Source organism: Vulpes lagopus, chromosome 7 (assembly GCF_018345385.1).
Source record: "Vulpes lagopus strain Blue_001 chromosome 7, ASM1834538v1, whole genome shotgun sequence".
In the NCBI taxonomy this organism is placed as follows: Eukaryota; Metazoa; Chordata; class Mammalia; order Carnivora; family Canidae; genus Vulpes; species Vulpes lagopus.
Window position 1 is genome coordinate 107,576,615 of NC_054830.1, and position 25,488 is coordinate 107,602,102.

The window sequence follows — 25,488 nt, forward strand, 5'->3', positions numbered from 1 at the left end:
ACATTGAATGCTCTCAGAAAAGCTTTGGATTATACAGGGTCAATTCTCTGAAAAATCTTGGGGACTTTTACCAGTGGGACTGAGATTCCTGGAAACACATGGCATGGGGAGTCTGTTCAAGGGGGTGTGGGATGCAGTTTTGATTAACTAGCTTCAAATGGTCCTGGAAGAATGAACAATTTGCTTGTGAAAGTTCTTTGTATGTACTTTTAGTGCTATTGATTTTCCATCCCAGATATCAGTACCCTGGAGAGCTCTCCACTTCATTCTTAAGACCCTTTAAAGTTGGTAAACACTTTCAACACTTCTGAGACTTTTCTACCAGAGAGCCTCTAAGGGCAAGCTAGAACAAACATCTATCTTGAGATTCAGGGGACAGAATCTACTGCAAGCACATACATTTTTGGAGTCTCTTTATACAAATTTATATTAATTTTGTATTCTAACGTAGACCAGTGATTGCCTTATTATTTTAGAAAAGTTTTAAAGTATTTACCACCTAGTAAAATAGATGCTACAGGGATATTCACTATAGATTTGCATTCTCCCTTGCCCACTATAGTCTGAGAAGTAAGAACTAGGTTAGATTTTGGAAAAGAGGAAAAAAAGACCTGCCTGTGGTAGATACCTCTGTTATGGGACTATTTTGCTTTCTCGTACTGATTTTTGGACTGGACACAGAGGTGGCCAGTGAATGAGCATTATGTCACCTCACTGGAGCTCTGGATTGAGGTTCTACTTCTCAGAATGCCACATTATGGAAGCAACTGCCTCATCTGAGGCTCTTAGAGGGCATTTGAACATCCATCCCTTTGTCTAATTTGGATCAAGATTTCCCTGCAGACTTTATTGTTCTGGTTTCAGTTAACACCTATTCCTGCTAAGCTTTATAAGACAGGGTCGAAGCAGTCAGATGGACAGCCTCTGGCTAAGGATCAGAAAGCACAAGCCTTGTGCACAAAGCCTGCCTTGCTAAACCCTGCTGCCTGTTTGTACCCAGCATACCCCATGTTACCAAGTTCCTTGGACTCGGGCCCTCATCTGCTTGGATCAACAATGTTTGCCAGATTCTTTCTCCTAAATCAGTGTCCACCCCCCACCCCCAGCATTTTATCAGTGGTGGTTGAATGTAGGCCTTAGGATAAGACTCAAATTCCATGACTCTCCACTAGAGACTTTTCAAAGCCCAAAATACCTTCTCTCAAAACAAAGACTATGACCTTGTGGGTTTGTTGACAAGGCTTTGTTGTTAGTTCTTAGTGCATGTAATTTAGAGCAAAAAAAAGGTTTTCATTCTTCATTCCCAGATCTTATAATCTTTGAGATGAAACAGAGTAGAACACAGTTCTACTAGAGATACATGAACTCCTTAGGTTTCATATGGTAGATCTGGCAGTGGTATAGATCTGGCTAATCAGCAAAAGTTTTCTAGATAAAGTAGACCCTGAGCATGATGCTCAAAGAGAAACGTTCAAGTTTGTCCTTGTACAGATGAATCTCTCATTTGAAATTGGAAGCTACAGCATTGTAGCGCCAGGATATTTTTTTAAATTAAGTTGAATTTAATTTAACTTTATTTATTTATTTTTCATCATGGTAAGTGTACTCTTTAATCCCCATTACTGATTTCAACCATCCTGCCTCCTACTTCCCCTCTGGTAACATCAACTTGTTCTCTATAGTTAAGAATAAATTTCTTAGTTTCTCTCTCTCTCTTATTTTTTCTTTGTTCCTTTGTTTCTTAAATACCACATATGAATGAGATCATATGCTATTTGTCTTTCTCTGGCCTCTGCTGTCTCCTCTCTAGCTTCATCCAGTTGTTGCAAATGGCAGTGCTTTATTCTTTCTTATGGCTGAGTGATATTTCATTGTATGTGTATACCACATCTTCTTTATCCATTCATCTATCAATGAGTACTTGGGCTGCTTCCATAGTTTGGCTATTAAGTATTGCCGCAATAAATATAGGGCTGCATGTATCCCTTTGAATTAGCATTTCTGTATTTTAGGGGTAAATATCCAGTAGTCTGATTACTGGATCATAGGGTAGTTCTATTTTTAATTATTTTAAGGAACCTCCATACTGTTTTCCAGAGCTGCTGCACCAGGTTGCATTCCCACCAATAGTGCTAGAGGGTTCCCTTTTCTCCACATCCTCACCAACACTTGTTTCTTGTGTTTATTTTAGCATCTCATAGCTGTGAGGTGAGATCTCATTGTTTTGATTTTAATTTCCCTGATGATGAGTGATGTTGAGCATCTTTTCATGAGTCTTTTAACCATCTGGATGTCTTCTTCGGAGAAGTGTCTCTTCATGTCTTCTGCCCATTTATTAATTGCCCCAGTATCTTGAGTCTCTGAAATGTCTAGGGTTCCTTGCTCTTTGTGTATATCCATTTTCTGTATTTGAAGAGCAAGCTAGATGAGTGGCGAGGATTATAATTGAATACACACTATGTACCAGGCCCTGTGCTGGGAAATTTTCATGCATTATGTCATCAGACCTTCACAATACCGAAGCGAAGTAGATCTCTTTGTCTGCTTTTGAATCCTAAAGAGTGAGTAACTCATTTGGACCACATAGGCAGGAAGTGGCATAGTCGTGCCTCTCCTTTTATACCCCTTACCTCTTTGATCCATATCCATGGGTGCTGTTCTTCTGGACACACTAATTTTGTTTTTTTTTTTTGTTGTTGTTGTTGTTGTTTTTTGAAATTTGTAGAGTTTTCTGTATTTCCCCATTCTTCAACTACAAGGACTGCTGAATAGTGACAGAGTCATGTTCATTAGCACAAAGGAATTCATTCTTTGTGAAAAGCTGCATGTTTTATAGGAATTTTAATTGTATTAAAATGAAGTGTAGGTACAAAACATAGACTTAATGAGCTACAAGATTCTTTTAATAATACCCTTTTCTTGGAAATACTTGATTTTTATTGTGCTTTTTATGTCCTCTTGTTTTCCTTATGGTATTATGTATTTTCAGTAATTCTGTCTCCTTTGTTCATAAATGTCTGAAGAATAATCTCTGCCAGTTACCATGAAGTAGAACCCAAGTGCCTTTATCATTATAGGATTTTAATGAATTATGGCCATTTTGATGGTTGGGAAGGTTAAGACTTCTCTGTGGATGGTGTCTTATCCCTCCACTGAGAATGGAGGTCATCCTCAGGTCCTATTGTTTGTGCTGCTCATCCTGTCCCATGTTGCCACCAGGTGTCCTCCATCTCCTTGTCAGTGATGTGGACCAAAGATAGGCTTCAGAGAATATTTCACAAAAGGAACCACAATGCTCACCTAGTCCATATTGTTTTTCAAGTTAAGTTACCTGGGCATGAGCATCATCTTAAAGAAACTTTGACTTTCATATTCATTATAAAAGTAATATAAGCTTACTCAAATGTTCAACAGTCTGACCTTGCCTTCTGATAGTACAGTGTTTTCTTCAAAGTAAGAAGTTCTTTTTAGAGGATCCTATAGGTGACATGATTCTTGGGGGAGAAGAACAAAGGGATTCAATATGCTGCTGCTTGGTACTGTAGTTGTCACCTTTATCCCCATCATAAGCTGTTTTCATGAGTTGACCTAGTGGCTCTGAGCATCACTTCTGGTGTGAAACTTCTCTAGTTTAAACTTTTCTAGTTTAACCGGCTATGTGACCACAGGCAAGTTACTTACCATCTCTGTGTCAGTTTCCTCATTAGTAAAGTAATACTCAACTGATCTCTGCATCTGTGTCTTCATTGATTAATTAGAGTAATAGTACGTTATTCTGTAAGTTGGTAGATGTCACTATTGCCATTGTCAGCTCCCTAATTGGATGATGTATTATGTCATAAACTGCTTTCTCTTTCCCTTTGTTTCCACTTAGTTTTCCCACACCCCTCACCTTTATCCACCTTCCCCCCCATCCCACTTTTACAGGGAAATTAGTTTTTTGGCAGAAATGTGAAGTGAGGGTCCTGGTCTTTACCATTGCAGAGCATCTGGGGAGCAGGGGAAGGTATAGGATGATAGCTTTGGGAAGGCAGGATTGGCTGACCAGGGTTATAGAGTTTTGTGGCTTGTGATTTTATGGAGCATATCTCCACTGCTGCTCTAGTAGCCTTGTCTTAATGCATTCTTTTCTAATGATCAGGACTTGTAAATCAGCATGTTAGACTTAACAGTGGTTGCTTATAATGTCTTGTTTTGCACATGAGCCAAAAGGCAAAGCCCTTTCTAGCCAGGCACTGGTTGTCCTTCATTTTTACACCTTGGATGCAAATTCCAAATTCTCATAGGCCCGGACACTTGCTCTTGCTCCCAGCAATGGTCGTGACTTCATTGTTGCCCTGCTGCAGGCAAAATTCTCCAAGAAGCAGGAGAGTACTCTTTGCAGGTGATGTTTCTAAACCTGTCAGTGACAGGCAGCAGCAGGGGTGTCGTCCCTGGGGGCATAGGGAGTCTGACTTCATTCACTGGTGATTGCAAGGATAACCCCAGAATGGAGAGAACAGTGGAAAAACTGAAGGTTCTAGTGTGTGAGTGGGTGGAGACTAGGACTTTGTGGGCAGAGGGACTTCTCAAGGCCAGCAGGATAGCAAAGGGAAAGCGATCTCCTTTATAAGCAGACAGGGGATACCTGGGTGGCTCAGTGGTTGAGTATCTGCCTTTGGCTCAGGGCATGATCCTGGGGTCCTGGGATCGAGTCGCGCATTGGGCTCCCTTGCATGGAGCCTGCTTCTCCCTCTACCTGTGTCTCTGCCTCTCTCTCTGTCTCTTGTGGATAAATAAATAAAATCTTAAAATAAAATAAAAAGAAGCAGACAGATCTAGTTTTGAGTACTGACTTTGCCATTTACTAGTCATGTGGTATTGGGGAATTACTTTGCTATTTTAAATATTTTAACTTGCTTTTTCATTTAATTTGTTATAAACCTGTACCTGTGTTAGTACCTACTGATTTACTTCCTCTTTTATAAGAGCTGGATAGGATTTCATGAAGGGATGTCTTGTAATTAAAGTAACTGTTTCCCTGTAGAGAGTGTTATGGGCTGAATGTTTTATATATTGAAGCCTTAACCTTCAGTGTGGCTGTATTTGGAGGTGGGGCCTCTAAAGAGGTAGTGAAAGTGAAATAAGGTCATCCTGATCCTCTAGGATGGGTATCTTTATAAGAAGAGACATTCCAGAGCACCCTGGCCTACTCTCTGTGTGCACTGAGGAAAGGCCATATAAGCATATAGTGAGAAGTAGCCCTCCGCAAGCCAGGAGGAGTGCTCTCATAAGACACTGACCGTGGTGGCAACTTGATCTCAGATTTTTCTGCCTCTAGAACTATGAGAGATAAAAGTCACCCAGTCTGGCAGTCTGTTATGGGAGCCCAAGTAGGGTAGAGTAGATGGACATTCTAGCTGTTGATAATTTTCCCTTACCATAGACTGTTAAGATATATATTTTTGCCTAACATATTGACTTGTTGACTAATGGGATATATCTTTTTTTCTCTCCTTTCCTTTTAATATTAAAATTTACATATATACCAAAAAGTTGAGAGAATAATATAATAAACTCCTATATACTCATTCACCTCTACTTAACAATTGTTAGCATTTAGGAACTTGGCAGATTCATTGCCCTACTAAAAAGGCTGTTACCAGCTTATACTATCCTGGCCCCTACCACCCTGATGTGGGACTTGATCCTGGATCCTAGGATCATACCCTAAGCCAAAGGCAAATGCTTGACCACTGAGCATCCCTGCTTTTAGTTTTAATACAGAGAGAGTTCTCAGGTGTTTGGTTTGAAAGGGAAAGAAAATATCTCTTTTCAGGAGGGGTACCTTTGGTCAGATGCATCTTTCTATCTTCTACCTCTTTGTTCTTATCCACCTATGTCCCCACCCACTCCAATTCCCTCATCCTTGGGCATACGTGGCCAGCTGCCTATGCCACTCAACTATCTGTCTGAGTTAGATGCGTGGCCAGTGGACACCTTTGTCCAGCCTCCGATGAGCATGGCCAGCGCCTTTAATGGGAGAACTGAAAATGATGACAGAAGTCTTCCTGACTGCCATTCTTATCTGGTTCCAGCAAAATTCTGTGGGTGGAATCTTCTGTTTTGTATTCTGTGAGGCTCTGTTGTCAGCTAGTAAACAAGCCCCTCCGGAGAGGAGGGGGAAGCAAGATGCGTGCACAGGTTTCCATGGGGACAGACAAGCTGTAATAAGTGTTGGGGATCTTAGCTTGATGAGGTTTTAGCAATTTGGAGTAATTTCTCTGTCATCCGTCCATTAAGTTACTCCTAATGAATCACGGGGAGTGTCCACTCTTTGGATGAACCTTGGTTGAGCATGATTCAGGCAGAGAGTGGTCTTGAAAGCAACCAGGAGACAACAAACATTCATTAATTTGTCAACTTTTTGTAAATGAATGGCCTCTTGTTTGTGGAAGTTTCCTGGAGTTAGCAGAGTGGACCACAAGTTCGTATGGCTGCTTTAGACGATGTCTTTGCTTGTTTGACTCACTGGGTGGACTTGTTGCCTCCCAGAATCCTTTGTGTCTTAGGGTCCCTGGAGGTTCCTCACAGGAGGAAACGAGGCTCCAAGAGCTGGCCCTGGAGACCTCCACCCTGATACTCCTCATTTGGAGGGGCTTGTTTGTTCTTATCAAAGTGCCACTTTTGCTTAAAAAAGAAAAAAAAAAGTAACACCCCTCTGCTAACTTCAGCATGGACAGGTGTGCCAGCAGTCATCGGGTTCTGACATACGTGTCATCATGGTGGCACTTGGAGGGCCATGGGCCTCTGGAGTCCTCCCTGAGGCTTCAAAGCCCTTCGTGGTAATGTGGCCACGGTCTCCCATTTTGCCATCTACCACCCCAGCTCCAGCCTGTTAGGAGCCCAATGAAACACTTCGGTTCCCCAGACTTGCCTTGATTTCTCTGGGGAGAAAGGTGCTTTTCCTACCTGGAATGTTCCTCATCCCATCAGCTGGCTTAAACCCATTTTCCATAGATGTCTGTCTGTCAGGGAAGTCTCACTCCCTGACAGGCAAAGTGAGGTACCACCCCTTCTCTCCAAACCTGCTGAACTTACCCTCCTGTTGCCTGTCCTCCCTGTTGAGCCATGAGCCCCCGTGGGCAGGAACACCATCAGTTCACTCTAGAGGTGGCATTCTCTGTGCTGCACAGAACGGGAGCTCTGCGGGTATTAATAAAATAAATGTGTCAGTGTCCCAGGTCACTTTCAGGGACTCTGTAGCCAACCCACAAAAGGGAACGTCCTCTCCTCATCTCAGCATCTCTGAGGTAGTATCCCCCACTCACATGGGTGTTACGACCCTTTGCCAGCGGGCTTATGGGATGTGCCCACAACAGCGAAAAGGCTTGATTCTGGATTTTAAAATCAATGTGGCTAATTAAAAAGTAACTCGAACTGGAAAACAAGTTTAGAAACAATTAAGATAATTAAAATATCACTACCTTAATTGAGATCAAGCAGTGAGCTTAAAAACTAAAATTAATTTAAAAAAATTACATGAAGCCTATAATGAACTTGCTTTCAAATTCAGCATTTTCCAGCTTAACACATCTCTCTTTAATTTGTTCTTCTATTTTTTTTTTTTGGAAAATTTTTTTTTTTTTTTGTAAAAATTATTAAACGAATTAATTGGACATGGGTTCTGTGCCAGTTGACACTTGACTGGTGTTGGGGAATGGGTGGGGGGATGAAATCCACCTTCTGTGGGTGTGTGCCCTGTGCAGGTAGGTTCTCCTGCTGTGGTCCACAGAGTTCCTGTGGGCATCGCAAGGGACACTGGCAGGGGGTCCAGTGTTCTGCCATTGGGGAGGGGGGGCAGTACTGCATCCTGTCCTCAGGCATGTGGTGGGAGAGAGAGCACAGGCTCCAGAAATCATTAGCCCCTTGAAAAGGAAGCTTATAGGTCTGCTCCCAGTTATCACCGACACTCAGCTCTCCTCCTACCTCTTTACCTGCACAATTTCCCTGCACCTTACCAAAAGGCCTCTCAGATGCCACTTATTATTCTGATCTGTTATCACTCTCTTTAGAAAGTGGAGCCACACAGCCCTGGCCAATGCGGGTGTCTGCTGCACTCCGGTGTCACTGAGAGCCTTGGGGCAGCTTGGAAAAGCACATTTGGGAGATTGCATTTAAAGGGAAAGGACACGCTCCTTGCACTGTCCTCATCCCCTCTCAATCTGAACATTGCCGTTTTTCAGACACAAAATGCACCGTGGTGATTAAATGAATGCTGACAGCTTGATTTATTAGTTTTATTGTTCTGTGAAGTTCATTTACTCAATATAATTCGCATACATGTTTGAAGTATTCAGACCTTGAATTAATTTTTAGCAGACTTTATTTCTATATGCAAATTGTTAAGTATGTGTATGGAGTTAAATGATTTTCATTTACTAGTATTTTTGGTTGGATTTTTTTAAATTATTTTTTTTATTTTAAGAAATGCTGGCTTTGAGAATTGGAGGAACAGTGATCTGTAGTAGTTAACCTAATGGTAGCCTGACATGTGGCAAGGCTACAGAAAGAAAATGGACTGGACCACTAGTCTGTAGAGTGAGCTGAAAGGTAACTCCAGCAGAGGAGTGAGCAGAGGGCTTCAAGGTTTTCCAAGGCAGGGCACTTCACCTTCTCCGGAAACCCTGGGGCTGTGCGAGGCCCGTGGAGCAGTCCTGCATTTCTGGCCTAAGCAGCACCAGATTTCCTGGCTACCCTATACCTAGACCCCTGGAGTCTCTTTCTGCCCTGAGGGCTTCCCAAGAACGTGGTGCATGTGTGCGCTCTACTTGGTATGAGGTAGGGCCCCACAGCCAGCTCTTCAGAGGAGATCCTGGATGATTCTCATGGTGCTGGCCTGTGGAGGTGAGGAGTTTGCATTCTGGAGTCAACTGACTAGGTGTCAGATACCCTCTGCACCTCTCATCCATGACTCTTGAAATCTTTCATTTGTAAAATGGGCACATTGACAGCTGCCACCTCTTCAGATGGTTTGGAAAACTAAATACAGTAATCCAGTTATACGGTGTGCTTCATTGCCTGCATCTCTGAAGAAGTGGATGTTATTTTTGTTATTATGAAGGGTTATTAATCATTCTGGGGACAAAATGTTAAAAAAAATCAGCAAACACCTATGAGGTGTGTCACATACATCAGATCTGTTTTAAGTACTCAAAAATACTAACTCATTTGGTCCTCCTGACAATCTAAGCAATAACAGATGGTATTACCCACACTATGTGCAAGAGGCAACTGAGGTTTGAGTAAGCAGCAGAGCCAGCATTCAAACTCAGAAAACACTAGGCCTGGGGTTTGCTCTTCTGTGCTATGCAAGTCTCACTTGGTTGCTTTGAGCCAGCACTGTCCATTGAGGACAATCTGGGGTGCAGTGTGGACATGGATGTTTGTGGGGTTGCCTCCAGAAAGAAAGAGAACCTCAAGTTTGGCCGTGAAGCTGGTCATGAGGTCCTCCAGCTTTTGCTGTCCATCACCCTGTCCATTTCCACCTCAGCAGCACACTCCAATGAAAATCCCTGGGCTTCTGCAACCCTGAGCACCTGTCATGGAAATGCCGAAGCTGGAACCTTGGCTGGAGTGGCCTGTGGTTTGGTCCCCAAGTCTCTGTTGATCCATACCATCTTACTTCCATCCCGTGGTGAGGAGAGATGGCGAAGCATTGGCATGGTTGTTGTTTGGGTCATCTGTAGTTACTGTACAGGTTGGCTCAATTTTGCATGAGTCCTGGAAAGATGGTTAGGGTTGGCTGGGCAGCCTCCCCAGGGTCAGTGAGTGACACTACAGGAAGTCCAGTGGCCTGAGCTTCTCATGGGGACATGCCCAGGACCAGGAGCACTCCACCCAGGGCCAGTAAGTTCCCTCTGTGAGTTTCTGGGAGGCCTAGCCTTGGAGGACTCAGAGAACAGACCCAGGCCCCACTGCCCTTTGCCTCCCAGATGAAGCCCGCAGCTGAAGAGTTCGAAGTGAACACCCTGTCCCTGGGGCTTCCATCAGCCTCTTTTCTTGTCCTGTGGCTTGTTTCCCTATGCTAAGCTTTGGGCAGTGGGCAGTCCCTTGGGGAGTAGGCTGTGTCACGTGCTGCCCCTGGGCCTAGGCCCTGAGTCTTGCTGCAGACTTGACTGCCTGATGGTCATCCTGCTTGTGCTTAGGGCGGCTGAAGCTGCTGCAGGAGAGGGAGCCACCCTGAGCTACTCAGGCAGCAGAGCTGCCTCTGGATTCAGTGTGCTCAGGTCCCCCACAGCCGCCTGAAACAGGAGGTCTTGAGGTTTGGGGCCTGCAGGGGCTGAGAGGAATCATGACCTCCCGGAGCTCAGGGGTGCCATGGTCCCCGAGAGACCCTGTGGTTGAGGGGATGAGGGCATTTCTCACGGCAGTTTTGCCCTCCCTGCTTGGGTTGCCACTTTTTTTTAAAAAAGGTTTTATTTATTTATTCATGAGACACGCACACACACACAACAGGGAGAGAGAGAGAGAGAAAGAGAGAGAGAGAGAGAGAGGCAGAGACACAGGCAGAGGGAAAAGCAGGTTCCATGCAGGGAGCCCGATGAGGGACTCGATCCCAGGACCCCGGGATCACGCCCTGAGCCAAAAGCAGATGCTCAACCACTGAGCCCCCTAGGCGCCCCGGGATGCCACTGTGTTTAACCAGATATCTGTGTAGAGAGGACAGGGGGAAATATCACCTCCTCTGGCTGTGGAGAGAAGTTGTGAAAGATTTATTGCCGAATATGCTTTCGGCCTGGAGCTGGGAGATGGTACAATTGCTTTTGTTTTGCAGAGAATCGTTGTGGCCTCTCCTGTGTTCTGAGGAGCCCATGTGCCTCCGCTTGCAGCGCCCTGACTAGGGAGGGCCCCCTGCCTGGCCCGTTCTGGGAAACACTGCAGTTGGATCTGCAGTTGTGGTAGACCCTTCCTCTGCTGCCTGGGTTGAATCGACATTCCCTCCCTGCCCCCATTATTCCTGCTCACAGGCTGCACTCAGGAATCAGGTGGAGCCCCTTGCCATCACCCTGGATGCCTCCTTGCATTGGTGGTGTGTGTGGTCATCGTGCCTCAGTGGCCTTTTGTAACTTGTCTTTCCCAAACTCTTCTCCTCCTTCAAGATCCAGCTCACATATTAATGTTTCATGAATCCAGGCCCCAGAAATTGATCTCTGTGTCTCTCGAGCTCTGTTATCATTTTATATGCCCATCATGGCCCTTACCTCCTCCTGCCTCGCACAATAAATATTTATGGATCAACTTTCCCCCCTCCTTATTATATTGGGACTTTGTGTGGCACAAAATGGACTCACGCATCCCGAGGTTCCTCACAAAATGTAAAACAGGCTTATGGATGCACACAGTCCATGTTGATTGAACTGGAGCCAAAAAAGCTTTGTCCTCAAGGACTTTTTACGTTGTAAGGTATAAGTAAAGGTAGGCATGGATGAAGTCGTAAAAAGCAATTGCAAAAAAAAAAAAAATAAAATAAAAAATAAAAAAAAAAGCAATTGCAGGCAGATAACCAAAGAGGGAAAGGTAGCTCTTGGTCCTTCGAGCATATAAGATTCTTAAGGATTTTTAAAGTCATTCCTGCCTAAGGTGGAGAAGCTGAAACTCCCCAAAACACAATGGAATAACTGTCCTGATTGTGAAAAAGAGTAAGTGCCACAGACACAGAATTGCCCCTGGTTTCGGTATCTGATCCAATCCCCAACAGCCTCAGAAAATAGCACGGAGTGTGCAAACACAAGGTCTATTTGTTTCCCACTTGTTTATTTGAATAGAAAGAAAAATTAAATATCCCTGGAAGTCCTGACGCCCCTCTTCTTGTTCTCTTTGCCTCAGCCCTGGACCCGTCCAAAGACCCCTGCCTGAAGGTGAAATGCAGCCCTCACAAAGTATGTGTGACCCAGGACTACCAGACTGCCCTGTGTGTCAGCCGCAAGCACCTGCTCCCCAGGTAAGGCAGCAGGCTGGGAAGCGCCCTCCAGCTGACAGATCTGGGGGTAGCCCATCTCTGACAGGGGGGTGGGAGGGAATGACAGCAAGGAGGTGGAGGCAGGAGGAAAGCATGTGCTTCTGTCACCATTTTATATGGTAGTTGGTGCCTGCAGTCCTTCTGGGTATGAATCTCAATTCTCAAACACAGATTTGCAAAGAATTTCAATATCTGTATTTGCTTTCAATCAACTTTATATGTCTCTGAGCCCTCGTCTGAGCAGAAGAACAAAAAATCCCCTCTTGGTCACGGTGGGGAGCATTCTTCCTTCCAGGATGGCCCCAGAAATCCAGGAAGCTTATAGCCAAAGAGGCGGCCTCTGAGCTTTAGTCTCCTGGTTACCACTCATGTGCTACTATGATCATCCTTGGAGGTTCCTTGTCTGCAGGCTGTCTGCTTTTGTGCCCACAAAGATGCCTGTGGGCATCTTTGTCAGGCTGGGCACCCTGGTTTGGGATCCTCCCTCCTCAGGACCACCACACCACCATTCCTCCTGAGGATGTGTCTTGCTATTTTCTCAGGATGCAGCACCTGATGTCTCATCTTCCCCACCCAGGACACAGTGGGTCTCCCCACTGGCCTTCAGGATCCTTGAAGCCTTTGTCTGTTACCCTTACCTTCTCCCAGCCTTATCCATCCAGTGGGCTTAGGCTTCTGTAGATGACAGAAAGTCTTTGAATTTGGACTACATATACCGTCAGTCCTATAAAAATATTCGAAAAAAGAACCAGCACATGTGTGAACCCCTGCCCCCCCGCACACACACATGAGACTTCCTCTAACAGTGGGGTTGGGTTGGTGTGGGTGGGAGAAAGGTGATTTCAGTGCCTGTTCACCCTTCTTCTTGTCCTGCTGTGTGGTGGAGAAGTGTAGCCATGAGCACTGGAATCATCACATAGTTTGGGATTTGGCAATGCGATCATCCCATAGTTTGGGATTTGGCAATGCGATCTTCCATCCATCTGTGCAGTGCCAGAACCTCAGGAAAGAAACACAGCCTTTCTGGAACATGGCTCCCATAGAAAGGTGCCTCTTCTAGCTTCTGTTCCTTAGCTCTATTTTGACCCTGGGCCCACACAGGAAGGGTTCTGTCCCTTCCCACACTTTTTTTTTTAAATATTTTATTTATTTATTTGAGAGATAGAGAGTGAGCTTGAGCGGGGCAAGGAGCAGCAGGAAAAGCAGGCTCTGTGATGAGCAGGAAACCCAATGAGAGGCTCCATCCCAGGACCCTAGGATCTTGACCTGAGCCGAAGGCAGATGGTTAATTGACTGAGCCACCCAGGTATCGCCCACCCATTCCTGCACTTTTTTTCTTTTTCTTTTTTTTTTTAAAGATTTTATTTATTCATGAGAGACCCAGATAGAGAGGCAGAGACACAGGCAGAGGGAGAAGCAGGCTCCTTGCAGGGAGCCCGATGTGGGACTCGATCCTGGGACTCCAGGGCCAAAGGCAGATGCCCAATCACCCAGCCACCCAGGTGTCTCTTCCCACACTTCTTGAAGTATAGGCAATGCTCATCCCTTTGGCTGCTCCTCTTGGGACATGTTCTAATTTCCTTCAGTTTCCTAAATGGTTTCCTCTGAGCCTGCCTGGGAAGCTCCATCATGGTCCAGCAGAAAAATCGTCTGGAGCAGAGCCCTCACCCTGTCTGCATCTGCAAAGCTAGTCCCTGCAGCTCCTGACCCAGCCTCCATGGCCACCTAAAAACAGTCATCCTTGGTCTCTGTAAGACTGAGATGCAGAGTATAGTGTGTTTTGCTCTTTCCCACAGACAGGAATCTTCTCCCTGGAAGTAAAGGTAGATCTCATCCCTGAACCCTGGCATGTGCCAGGCCTTGTACTTAGCACCACATCTTTGAGTTCTTCCAGTCATTTTCTCAGGCTGGTATTTATTTTTGTTTCTACTCTGAAAATGAGAGAATTGAGATAAAGAGAGGCATTAGCAATTGGCTTATACATCTAGTAGGTGGTAGCCAGGATTCAGACCCAGGACTATCCAGCTCCAAAGCTTATGTTTCCCGTTACTACCATGTGTTGGCTTCTCCCTTTGTCCTGTCCTCATCTATCCCTTCATTCACTGTCATTTCACAGAAGGGTATCGAGTACCTCCCATGTGCCAGGCTTGCATTACACCCTATAGCTACATACTTCTCTACCCTGGAGGAAAACCAACTTTGCTGTGGAGTGGGATATAAAAACACTTGGTTGTTATTATTACTAGAAAATGTTCTTAAGGCATACGTACTCCAAGAAAGCTATCTTAGGTTCTCTTGCTGTGTGTGATGGGGCCTCTTTTGCCACAAATGCCCAAATGCCCAAATGCCCTTTCTGGGATAGCCCTCTAGGTTTCAGCCATCTGGTAGTAGATGTGTGTGTGGGTGTGCAACATGGATAGTCTGTTGCCTGTTTCCTCCTGGAACATAGCCCCTCTGTAAGTGCCACCCAGGAGATTTTCAGCATGACACTCAAATCTGTGCAAGGTGGAGGTGGGAACCAGGAATGTTCAGGTGGATGCGGTGTTTGTCTGGGCTTGCCGTGTTTCCCTGTGGGAAATACCACCAGTTGTTTGCTTGCATTGAAAGTGTAATCCTCGTCTCCCACATCTCCTGGTGGCCACAAAATTACAGTGACTAAGAACACAAATGAGGGAATGAGACCAATCTGCGCTCCATTCCCAGGCTGGCTACTTACTTCCTTGCTCGGTGACCTTGGCAGGTTACTTTGCCTTTCTGAATTGGTGCTTTATCATCTGTAGAATGGATTTGATGAAAATACTTACCCATTATTCTTTCCTCTTTGTTGGGAGACATCCTCTAGGAATTCTTAGGCAGAGAGTTTACGGGTAGTAAGTGTGGTTAGTTCTTGCACAGGGTATTTTGTGCATGCATGTTCTTGTCTGAGAGTTTGATGAGATGCAGGTGCATCACATGATAATGGCTGGTCTTTCAGTTGCTAAACCAATTATGATCATACTTACTGTCACTGTCTCACTCATTCTGAAAGGTCAGCCAGGAAACCCCACAGTTGCATGCTCCTGAAAAGGCAGCCCCTCCAGGTGCCCTGCCTCCTTACCAGTATGAGTGTGCCTGCTTTTCCTTCCTTCTGGAGGAAGCTGTGAGGTTTAGCATGAGGATTATGTACGGCATCATTACTTCTGCCCACTTTGTGATTCACAGCAGGTAAGGACTAAGAAGACGGCCACATTTCTCATGATAGGGACCTTTTGTTCATTGGAAAAACAGCCCAAAGAGGAGGCTGTGATTGAGACAGCATGCCCACTCTCTTATCAGAACCTGGGAAGTGGTCTGAGCCAGGGAGTCTCAGCAGCGGTGTTGGCTGCGGTGGTGGGGCCCCCTTCCCCACCTCCCTCTTGGAGGCTGAATTACTCAGCCTGCCATATCAGCCAAGTGCACACCTCTTCTTAGGGTCTTGGACACCTTCTCCGATGAAACATCTGTCCTGCTGCATTATGCTTCAAGGGTCCCCTCTGACCAAGGAGATGGTGTTGACAACTCTATTTATTCATCAGTCAGGGAAGTAATCTTTCTCTCTGTGAAACATCTGTAGATAGTCCCATCAGCCAATCTGGCCTCTGCAGCAGCTCAAGAGGTAAATCCCGCCTGCCAGATAGTCAGCAGTGCACACACGTGGAGAGGCGGCTGGGCCAGCCTTCAGCTGATTGTGAGGCTACAGATTTAGGCTGTCTTGTCAAGTGTATTGAGACAGAGGATGGTGAGCACATCAGTGAGAGAATTTCATTAGCTTTCCTTGCCCACAGAGATTGAGCCAGGGAAGAAGCTGTTTGACATTCACATCTGTGACCACAGAGTGTCTGGGTGGATGGGCCAGCATTTTGGTGGGGTGCCAAGTGGGGCAAGCAGTCTCTCTCTGCTGGAATTATCCTTTATTAGGGTCATATTTGGATATGGGTTTGCATTTGGATTCATCTAGAGGCTTCAGCTAATCTCACATTTTCTTTGGAGAATTCTCCTTGGAAATTCTTTGTTTTACCTCTTCCTACTATCGAGCCACACTGAATGGGCTCAGGAGAGGGTGAATTCTGGGTTGTGTGTTCACCTTTCAGGTTCTCCAGAGAGGCCATTTATGCACCAGGAAGGCTGCCTGGAGTCGGAAAGCCTTCTCTGAAATAACTTTTTAAAAATATCTTAATTGATTTTTGATATAACAATCTTTGATGCTTATTGTAGGAAACACTAAAAATACAGAGAAGTAAAAAGGAACAGGAAATAGGCAATGGTCACACAAGCTAAAAACAGTAATTAAACGTTCCAGCACATTCCCTTCCATTGTTTTTTTCTACCTCTGGGTTTTATCCATTGGTTTGTTCTTGCAACTTGATCATCAAGGGGTGCCTATCTTATATATAAAAATTTGGACTCTCTTCAGTTAATTTTTATAAATGAGTGTTTTTATGATATATAACTCTTTGTAGATACAAATTTTAAAGATTATATGACATAGTGTACAGAAGAATAACTTGAAATGGATTATAGACCTAAATATGAGCTAAGAATATAAAACTTTTGGAAGAAAACAGTAGTAGCTTTGGATTTGACAGAGATTAGTTAAATAGGTAGAAAGGCATGAACCATAAAAGCAAATAATAATAAATATCATTTCATCAAAATTAAAAAAACTTGATCTTCAAGAAACACAGTAATAAAATGATAAGCCATACTAAGAGAAAACACTGTAAAACACAGATCTTACAAAAGGTTTGCATCTGGATCATACAGCGAAAGCATATGTCCCTACAAAGACTTACTCATGAATATTCACAGCAGCTTTACTTGTAATAGCCAAGAGCTAGAGGCAACCCAAAGGTTGCCTCATCAACAGGTGAGTGGATAAACAAATGGTGGTATATCCATACAGTGGATGACTACTCAGCAATAAAAAGAGATAGGCTATTGATGCATGCAATGTCATGGATAAATTTCATGATAACTACGCTGAGTGAAAGGACATAGACAAAAAAAAAAAAAAAAAAGAATATGTACTCTATAATTTCTATTTACCAGAAATCCTAGAGAATGCAAACTAATCTGTGGTGATAGAAAGCAGATCATTGGTTGTCTAGGAGAATAGAGTGGTGGGTGTCTGAGCATTCTTTAAAGCTAGATAATACAGAATGGATCTTTGGGGAAATAGTTACACTCTGGTATTAGATGCGAAAAATCCCACCGGCAAAAGAACTCCTTGAGGGATGAAGAGTTTTTAATGCAGCAATGTGTTATTCTTCCTGACTTAAGTTTAGAAATATTGTCATAGGCTGTCTTAAAGAAAATGACCTCTCAGGAAACAAGCATGGACAAAAAGTCATAGAACCCACTGAGGGCTCCACCCTTAGGGATTCGCTGCCTGTCAAGATGGCTGCTGCTGATTTATTGCTCTGGCTGGGCAGGAGCTGGAGGTGGGATTCTCCCTACAGAGCAATGAACATTGATTTTACCTCTCTGTTACCATTGATTTTCATTTGGAGAATGGAAAATTGAAGCATTTGTTTTAAGCCTTGCAGACAAGCCGCATTCTCAAATTCGGCAAGTGTATTGTGAACAGGAGGAGAGGGTGTCAGGATGGGACTTAGAATATCTGAGCGTACCCTTGGAAGCCTTCTGGGAGCAGTGGGAACTAATCTGTCTTTAAATAAGGAGCCGACGGCCAGTCTTCCCAGTGGGCTAGGCCTCTCCAACGTAATGGCCCTTTATCTCCGCTTCCTAATTATCTGGAATAACAACGAATTCTCTGCACCAGCGAAGAATTCAGATTGAGTCCAGGCTCGTGGTACTGTAGACCAATCTGAGAGCTTTCTGTCTTTTATGTGAACTTGGAAAAAAGAATCAAAGTGTTTGAGGTCAGAGAGAAGTACATGACAGAATGTGCCTCAAATACCAAACTCTCAGAGGATATTTGAAAGGATGGTGGTTATTTCATCTCAGTTTTGTTTTACAACAAAGCACTGCTTCCTGCTACAGGGGCTTTGAACGGGTTGATTATACATACACATGTCTGTCTGGGTTTGGCAGACACATGGCCACATGGCAAGTGGGTGATTCGTAGGTGTCTGCATGGCATTCTGGTACCTCCCACCTCGAGACCTTGCCAGTTACCAAAGTGCGATCATGCTTGTATCCCGCATTACATTTTTATCTTTAGAGAGCTCACACTTCTTCTCCAAGAGGCCTGCGCATTGCCTTGTGTTCTATTTTAACCTCAGGAGATGTTCCTTTTCCCCCCTTCTCTGGGCCTGGGTAGAGCTCTGATGAGGGCTTGGTGCTGTTTCTAGGCCGTTGGTGGAATTTATGCAGCTGAGTTTTGGGTTTGAGGCCACTTCTGAATCAGCCACCTTATTAAACAGGAAAACCATTACTGTGATCTCTTTACCCATGGTCACTGAGGAAAACAGAGGGAAAGTGGTTGGTTCGAGGGACACTGCTTCTTGGCCACCTACCATGTTAGACACACTTGGCAGAAGGGATAGTGCCAGCTTCTCGCAGTAGTTGTATAGGTCTGCATTACAATTGCCGTTTTCTTAAAAAAACACAGACATATATTTATTTATTTATTTATTTATTTATTTATTCACTCACTCATTCATTCATTTATTCATTCGTTCATTCATTCAGAGATAGTGACAGAGATAGCTAGAGCACAGACTGCTGCAGGACGGGGGTAGAAGGAGAAGTAGACTTCCCACTGAGAAGGGAGCCCAACATGGAGCTTGATTCCAGGACCCAAACCAAAGGCAGACGCTTAATTCACTGAACCACCCAGGCACCCCTATGATCCCCATTTGACAGATGGGATTATTGAGGTTCTGTCAGTAACTACGTTACTGGCAAAGGGCCCATAAAGGGCAGATTTGAACCAGAATGGAGGACTATCCCAAGGCCACCTTTGCTGTAGAATCATGGGTGTGAGCTCTAACTGGCTTTTTCCATCCGTACTAAAGCCCACCATCAACTAGCCAACCAGCCAGCCTGCTCTTGGCCCTTGAGGTTGTGTGTGTGGACTGGTGACCTGTCCTAATTCCTGCACCTCACAGACCCATGGGTAGGGGCCTGGGAACACCTGATGCCTCCTTTTCTGTGCCCAAAGTGGTAATTCTGGGCTCATTTTTACCCTTTGTGATTTTCCTGAAAGGTGTCATTGAAACCACATGTCACTTAAACATAAAGAGGTATTTATTTACTTTAAACCACAGACTTTTTTTTTTTTTTTTTTTTTTTTAATGGAAGTATCGTGTGCCTCTGCTTGTAAGGACCTGGCTGCTTCTGGGGACCTCAGTGAGCAAGATTTCATAACTCAAGGAAACCAGTTACTTTCTCTATTCCTTTGTTTTCCCTCTTTGAAATTGAGAGTATTGATTACACAGGCTTGACAACAAGAGCAGCAGAGAGAAAAAGCAATTCATAATGGAGATCTGAGTAATTGTGTAGAATTTTTAGTCCCTTGGAACAAAGGGGATGAAGTGAGAGGCAGATCTTATTTTGTAAGGCAGGTTCACTAGGCGAGTTTTATAAACACATTAAAATCATGACTGTCGGTAAAATTTACCAGACCCAAATTTGGCCCTGCCTTGTTTTCCCTTTATTTATTTATGTTTTAAACTTTACTGCCAATGCCACACAGGTTAAACCCGAAGATGGAGGGCAGATGAGGACAGCTACTATGAGAGTAAGTGAGCTCTCCCGGAGAGTCTGATGGCATCTTGCCTGGCTGGACAGTTGTTTCTGACTGTGACTTTTAGGGACCAGAGCCTCTGCCCTGCCAGAGCCCTCTCCAGCCCCCACCACCCAGGTGCTCATCTCTCCCTCCCCAGTTACATTGCTCCAGAAGCCCTTTCCAGAGAAGGTAGTTCATATTTCCGGTTGACCTTAAATGCACTGGATCATTTTCTTTTCTTTTTACCTTTTTTTTTTTTTTTGCCACATTCTCTTTGTAGGAAATTGGAAAGTTTTTATCATTGAATCCCCAGAATGTGCATGTGCCCAGGTACAGAACTTTTGGAAAGCTAGAAAGCCAAGAGTCTGTGGAATTGGGCCAGGGACTGATGTTAACACTGCCCTCCTGACTCCTACCTCTGTGTCTGAGAGAACCTGAGTGAACCACGCTGTGCTAGGGGTCTCCTCAGGATAACAGGCTGCAGTTGCTCTGTTTATTGATGTCCTGGCCTATTAAGAGATGGACAGAGAGGCATATTTCATGCATCAGATTCAAGTGGATTAGAAAGAGGAGGTTGAGGTGGGGGTGCAGGTTTCAAGGAGGTAATCGCTAGGTGTGATTCCCACCAGGGCTCAGGGCATGCTGGGAAGCACACAGGTGTGAAGCATTACATCAGCATGTCCATCCCTAAACACTAGGAAACAGACAAGCTCAAGCCCCCCTGCAGCTCACTGAAGATGTTCTGTGGCTTGTGCCTCTTGGGGGCCCTTGATGGTATCCAGAGAGAGGAGTATCAGGGTGGAAGGGGGGGACCAAAGCCCATGTGGTCCTTCACAAAACACATCATCTTCTTTTACACAAGGGGTGAGATTGAATTTTCTCACTTACACTAACTTCTGCTTTAATTTTCTGAAATATCTTTCCTTTACCTTTGTTATTAATAAATCTGCTGTGGACTGCTTGCTTTTCTGCCGAAACTCATCAAGATCTCAACTCGTAGGTTTTCAGTTTAGACATTTTATATCCGATTAATTCAACCAATGAACCATGAAAGACATTCTTTATGGATATCAGGCACCACAGTAGGGCCCGTCTGGGGCACTGAGCATGCAGGTTCTGGGGCCAGAAAATGGACTCAGGATGATTTAGATGAGCATCCAAAGCTATCTTTAGAAGTACTTTTGTTTTAAATAGAATGTTCTCAGGCTAATGTCCTGTCTTTAATGTTCCTCATGGAAAGGGTAGGCAGAGGGCAAGACCCTCCATGCACAGAGGGACAGGAGAGATGAAAATTGATTAGTTTGGGGACTTTGGTACCTTTCCAAGGCACTCTCTTAAATGATGTTTTTAATGGGCACACACTGAAACGGATGTGGCTCTATTACTGAGCTGGGAAAGGCCTTCTTTTCAGTCTGTCCATGGTTACCATGGCTGGAGATGCTGGTGTGTCCTGCTTCCTGCTGAACCACAAGTGGCGCTGGCTCAAACTTCCCTTGGCTATGAGTAATTCTCCAGTGGAGGGCAAAATGGCAGAGCTCTGGTCCAGCCTGGAATTGGAGTCTTCCTCTTGGTAGATGCCAGGGGAGGCCATCCATGGATACGGTGATGGTGACCAAGGGCTTTAGGACTTGAATCCCTCCTGTCATGATTTTGGCAGGACTAGCCCTCAGGAAACAGCTCACGTACACCAGTGATGGTAGGTTGAAGGTCATTAATTCAGAATCCACTAAGTTGGAGTCTGTGATAATTTCTTGATTTAACAAATATTTATGGTGCCTTCCATTTGCCAGACCCTGCTGCGTGTTTGGAATTCTGTGATGAATGGACATAATCTAGCTTTACAGAGAGTAACGTCTACAGGAAAAGAGAGATAAAAAAAGAAATTAAGAATCTAATAAGAGAGGATAAGAGCAGGATGAGGTAGGATAAGAGCAAGATGTCGTAATGGCATCCCTGCAGTTGTGTGGCAGAGGTGTGGGGTCAGGGCAAGGCTGCCCCAAAGCCCATCTTCTCCATAAGGGCTACTCTGCCCTGGAGACACTTTCCTACGCTAAATCTCCATTTCTTTATGAAATGCTGACTTTCAAAGTAGCCTGTGGCATTGTGACAAAGAAACAGAAGGCATGGTGCTGGTGCATAGTAGATGCTCAATTAAAGTTAATCTCCTGTCTGAGTCTTTAGTTCCTCAGATGGAGGAATAACCCTTGCAGACCTTGCAGAGTTGCTCAGGCCTACTCGAGATCACACAGGCCAATGGCTCAGCTGTTGTTAACCTTCTGGATGGTATCAATTGTCCTGATTGGACAGACAACTGTCCAATTGGCAGTGTGGGATCTTCCCTGCTGGCAGAATGCACACCCCACTCCTTGTTACACTCACTCCCCTTACTTGCACTGCCCACACTCCCTCTGGAACATAAGCTCAGGTCTTGGCACATGTTGGTGACATATTGAATGGACGAGTGGGTCAGTTCAGCCAAGAAAGAAGCTGGAGATGCAGGACCAGACTGGTGTCTTTAATTAGAAGCTCTGAGAGGTTAGCTAGTTTCTTTCCAGCTCTCACTCACTGTGTGAGGCACCTTCCTTATAGTGGGTTGAGTGGCTTTTCTGTTGGTAACTCCTGCGCGTTAGTCCAGGGTCTACTGTGGAACAGCACTGGACTTGCACATTTATCACTCCCTGTGCCAGCACATTCTGTAGTATCACGTGGGAACAGCTGGGAACCTGACTGAGGTTATCTCAGAGTGACTTGTGATAAAGGGCTGGAGGGCACATCCAAGGGACTTGGAACATAGGACCTCACGTGCTCAGAAGAAGGCATAGGGTGTCTGAGAGAGCCTCAGAGGGAGGTGGCATGTGAGTGGACACTTGCGAAAGGGAGGGAAGATAGTGGTAGGGGAAGGTCAGTGTGAGGGAAGTCCCAGGCCAATGGAGTTAGCCTTAGTTCCTGGCCACCTATCCAGAAAATTCTCTGCTGGTGAGGGCCACAGAGCCTTGTCAGGGCTCTGCTTCTTTCATATGACAATGTAAAGAAAGCCTTCAGATCAGGGGCAAAATGATAGTACTGATGGGGCTGCTTCTACCTCGTCCAGAGCTTTAGGGGAATGGCCAGCTATTGATGGTGTGGAGATGGTGTGGGTGATGATGCTAATCTTCTCAAATGCCATGTGCCTGTCAGCTTCCTGTCTGTCTCTGGGCCTGTCTTGCAAATAGCAGTGTCCCTGATCATGCTGTCTCCCTATTTCTGCTTCATCTTGCTAGCTTGTTCTTCCCAAGGTAGATCATACACATGTGGGTGTTCTTTCCCTCATACACAAGCTCATAAGAATTGTCCCCCACCCCCAGGAATGCAAGCAAATATTTTCTAAGATGATAGCAGCAGAGCTGACGGTGGAATTATGTGCACTTGCACACGCCCTTGTGGGCACACCTGAGCTTTAAAACAACTAGCTGGAAGCTGTGTTAGCAGAACCCTCAGTTCTTTGGGCCCCTTCTGCAAAGAGTCAGGATTCTGAATGCTCAAGGAGGGAAGCCAAATGAAATTCTCGGCCTTGGGCTTTCTTGTGCATCGTTTGATTTTTCCCAATTAGCGTGTCCATTGCTAACGATTTCCACTAAGATCTCAGGGCTGGAACAGGACCTCTCTTTATTGGGCCAGCACATCAAGAACAGTAAAACAAATCAAACAGGGATGCTGAAGGTCAGCGGGTAATAGTCACAATTTCTTTTCTGCCCCCTTTTAGGGAAAATGGATTTTTAAAACTGAATACACCACTCTCCACTTTGCTATGGGAATAAAGAAGGCTCAACTGTTCACTCACATTTACTTACGTTACGCATGCGGGCTGTCATTGCTTGTAGGCCATGTTCATTCCCTGAGCTGAACTCTGAATTAAAACCCTACCATCAGTGCCTCCCAGCGCCCTTTGGTGCCCCTGGCCATGCTCTGTCACTCTCTTAATGGGAGATGACTGCAGACCAGAGTCTCCAACCCATTAGTGGAATTTCCATCATCACATCAACCCGCTAATCTTCCTGATCCGGTCAGGAAACACTCAGAGCAGAGTCTAGGCTAAAAGTAGGTTTGATGAGGATCCCTGGACATATATATTAAGTTCCAAGTATAAGGAAACCTCGACTTCACATAATGTTGAGAAATGTGAGAAAGATGAGAGATCTGCATTTGTCTTTTGGCACATTCTTTTTCTTCCTGCCCTTTTGGCCACACACGTGGCTTCTGACCCTCATAAATGTAGAAGGGCTGGGAGGGGTGAGTTTCTGAAACAGATGGCATAATTTCATGGGACGTAGAGATTTTCCTGGATGAGGTAGCAGTCTGTGAGAATCTTTACTGTATCAAGGTATATGAGTAAAGGAGTTCAGGTAACACCTCCCTCACATCAGTCCAGGCATTCAGAGTAATTAAATAGGACCATAGTGGTGACATGGAACGTGTGTTAGAAGTCTATTAGTTACAACGTTAGCATCATCTTTGAGTTCTGGGCCCAATTTCTGGCACATAGCAGTTATTTATTAAGTATTTATTGAAACAGCAAAGACTGTGTTAGAATTCTAGCTCTGCTTAAACCCTCAAAATAATTTGGGAATTTAGTTCAGATACAGTGATCAGACCCCTTAATCTTCACTGAAATATTTGAGACTGCATCACCTTTATTTGGGTAAGCTAAGCCCCTTTATTCCCAGCCCTCCTTCCTGCACTGAGGAGAACTTTATTCCATTCCAACCACCCTAGCTTCTGCAAATATGACCAGAGACCTGGGGGACCCCTCAGGTGTGGGTTTGGCAGCATGCAATTCCTTAGAAATTCTGAAAATGCATTTCATGTTTTAGATTTGGAACAAATGAGACAAAAGCAGCACATTATTGTCATTGAGTTAGACATTAGCCATCCAGAGTCACAAAGCAGAAATTCCCTTTCTCATACCCTCAGGCCTCTCTCACTGACAGAGTGTGCTTTCATCACCACTTTGAGTTCATTTCCATGGTCACGTCCAGTGTTTTTGGAAACTCTCATCTGGCTATTGAATCTTCTCATCTATGAAAAGTAGAGGCATCCCTAGCTGCCTCGGCCATGACACAGCTCAGGTGACAGGCAGGTCAGGGAGACTCGAGTTGACATTGACATACATCTGGAAAGATGTTCCTGCTTTTGGAATTGCCTGCATACCAGGCATATAATTTTTTTGGTGGCCCTGATTCTACTCTAAAACTGTAAAATAGGCACTTTTCCTATGGGTTTGAAGGTGATTGAGAAGTCTTTTTGTTGATGGTCTGGAAGCATGCCCATGAACCAAGGGCTTTTTCCTCATTCCAGGACATCTGTCTCTACTAAGGTATTTGATCCTTGACTTGGAATATGTTATGAGCCTCACTGACCTTACCTGGGTCGAGTCAGATGGAGGAAAGCCACACAGAGATGCTGACTTTCCTGTGGTTGATTTGCCAGCTTGAATCAGTGGATCAGTCGGTGCTTCACCCTGAGGACTGGGACCCACCATGTGAGTGTGGTCCTTCCTGTCTCTGCAGGTCTGTTCTGCTCCTGAAGCCTCCCCAACTTACTCCCCAGCACAGCTTCCCATGTTCACCATATCTTTTCTCCCTCTTGGGGATGTTGGAAGGGGTAAATGAGACACAGTACTGCATAAAGGGCTTAAAGCAATACCTGAAACTTAAAGCTTAAAACATGTCAGTTACTGTTGGTGGTAGTAATAGTATCAGGGGGACAGTAAGTCCTCACTAAATGCCATAGCTGCTGT

The 25,488-nt window shown here is 44.8% G+C and overlaps 1 protein-coding gene across 2 annotated transcripts in view; it reads left to right on the plus strand.

Moving 5' to 3' along the window:
* The window catches only part of SPOCK1 (SPARC (osteonectin), cwcv and kazal like domains proteoglycan 1), a 498,184-nt gene that overhangs the window by 333,049 nt on the left and 139,647 nt on the right, over positions 1 to 25,488 (plus strand). For both annotated transcript variants that reach the window (XM_041764681.1, XM_041764682.1), the window contains one exon: positions 11,869 to 11,983. In XM_041764681.1, coding sequence (XP_041620615.1) covers positions 11,869 to 11,983 — 115 coding nt within the window. The remainder of the gene's footprint in view (positions 1 to 11,868; positions 11,984 to 25,488) is intronic.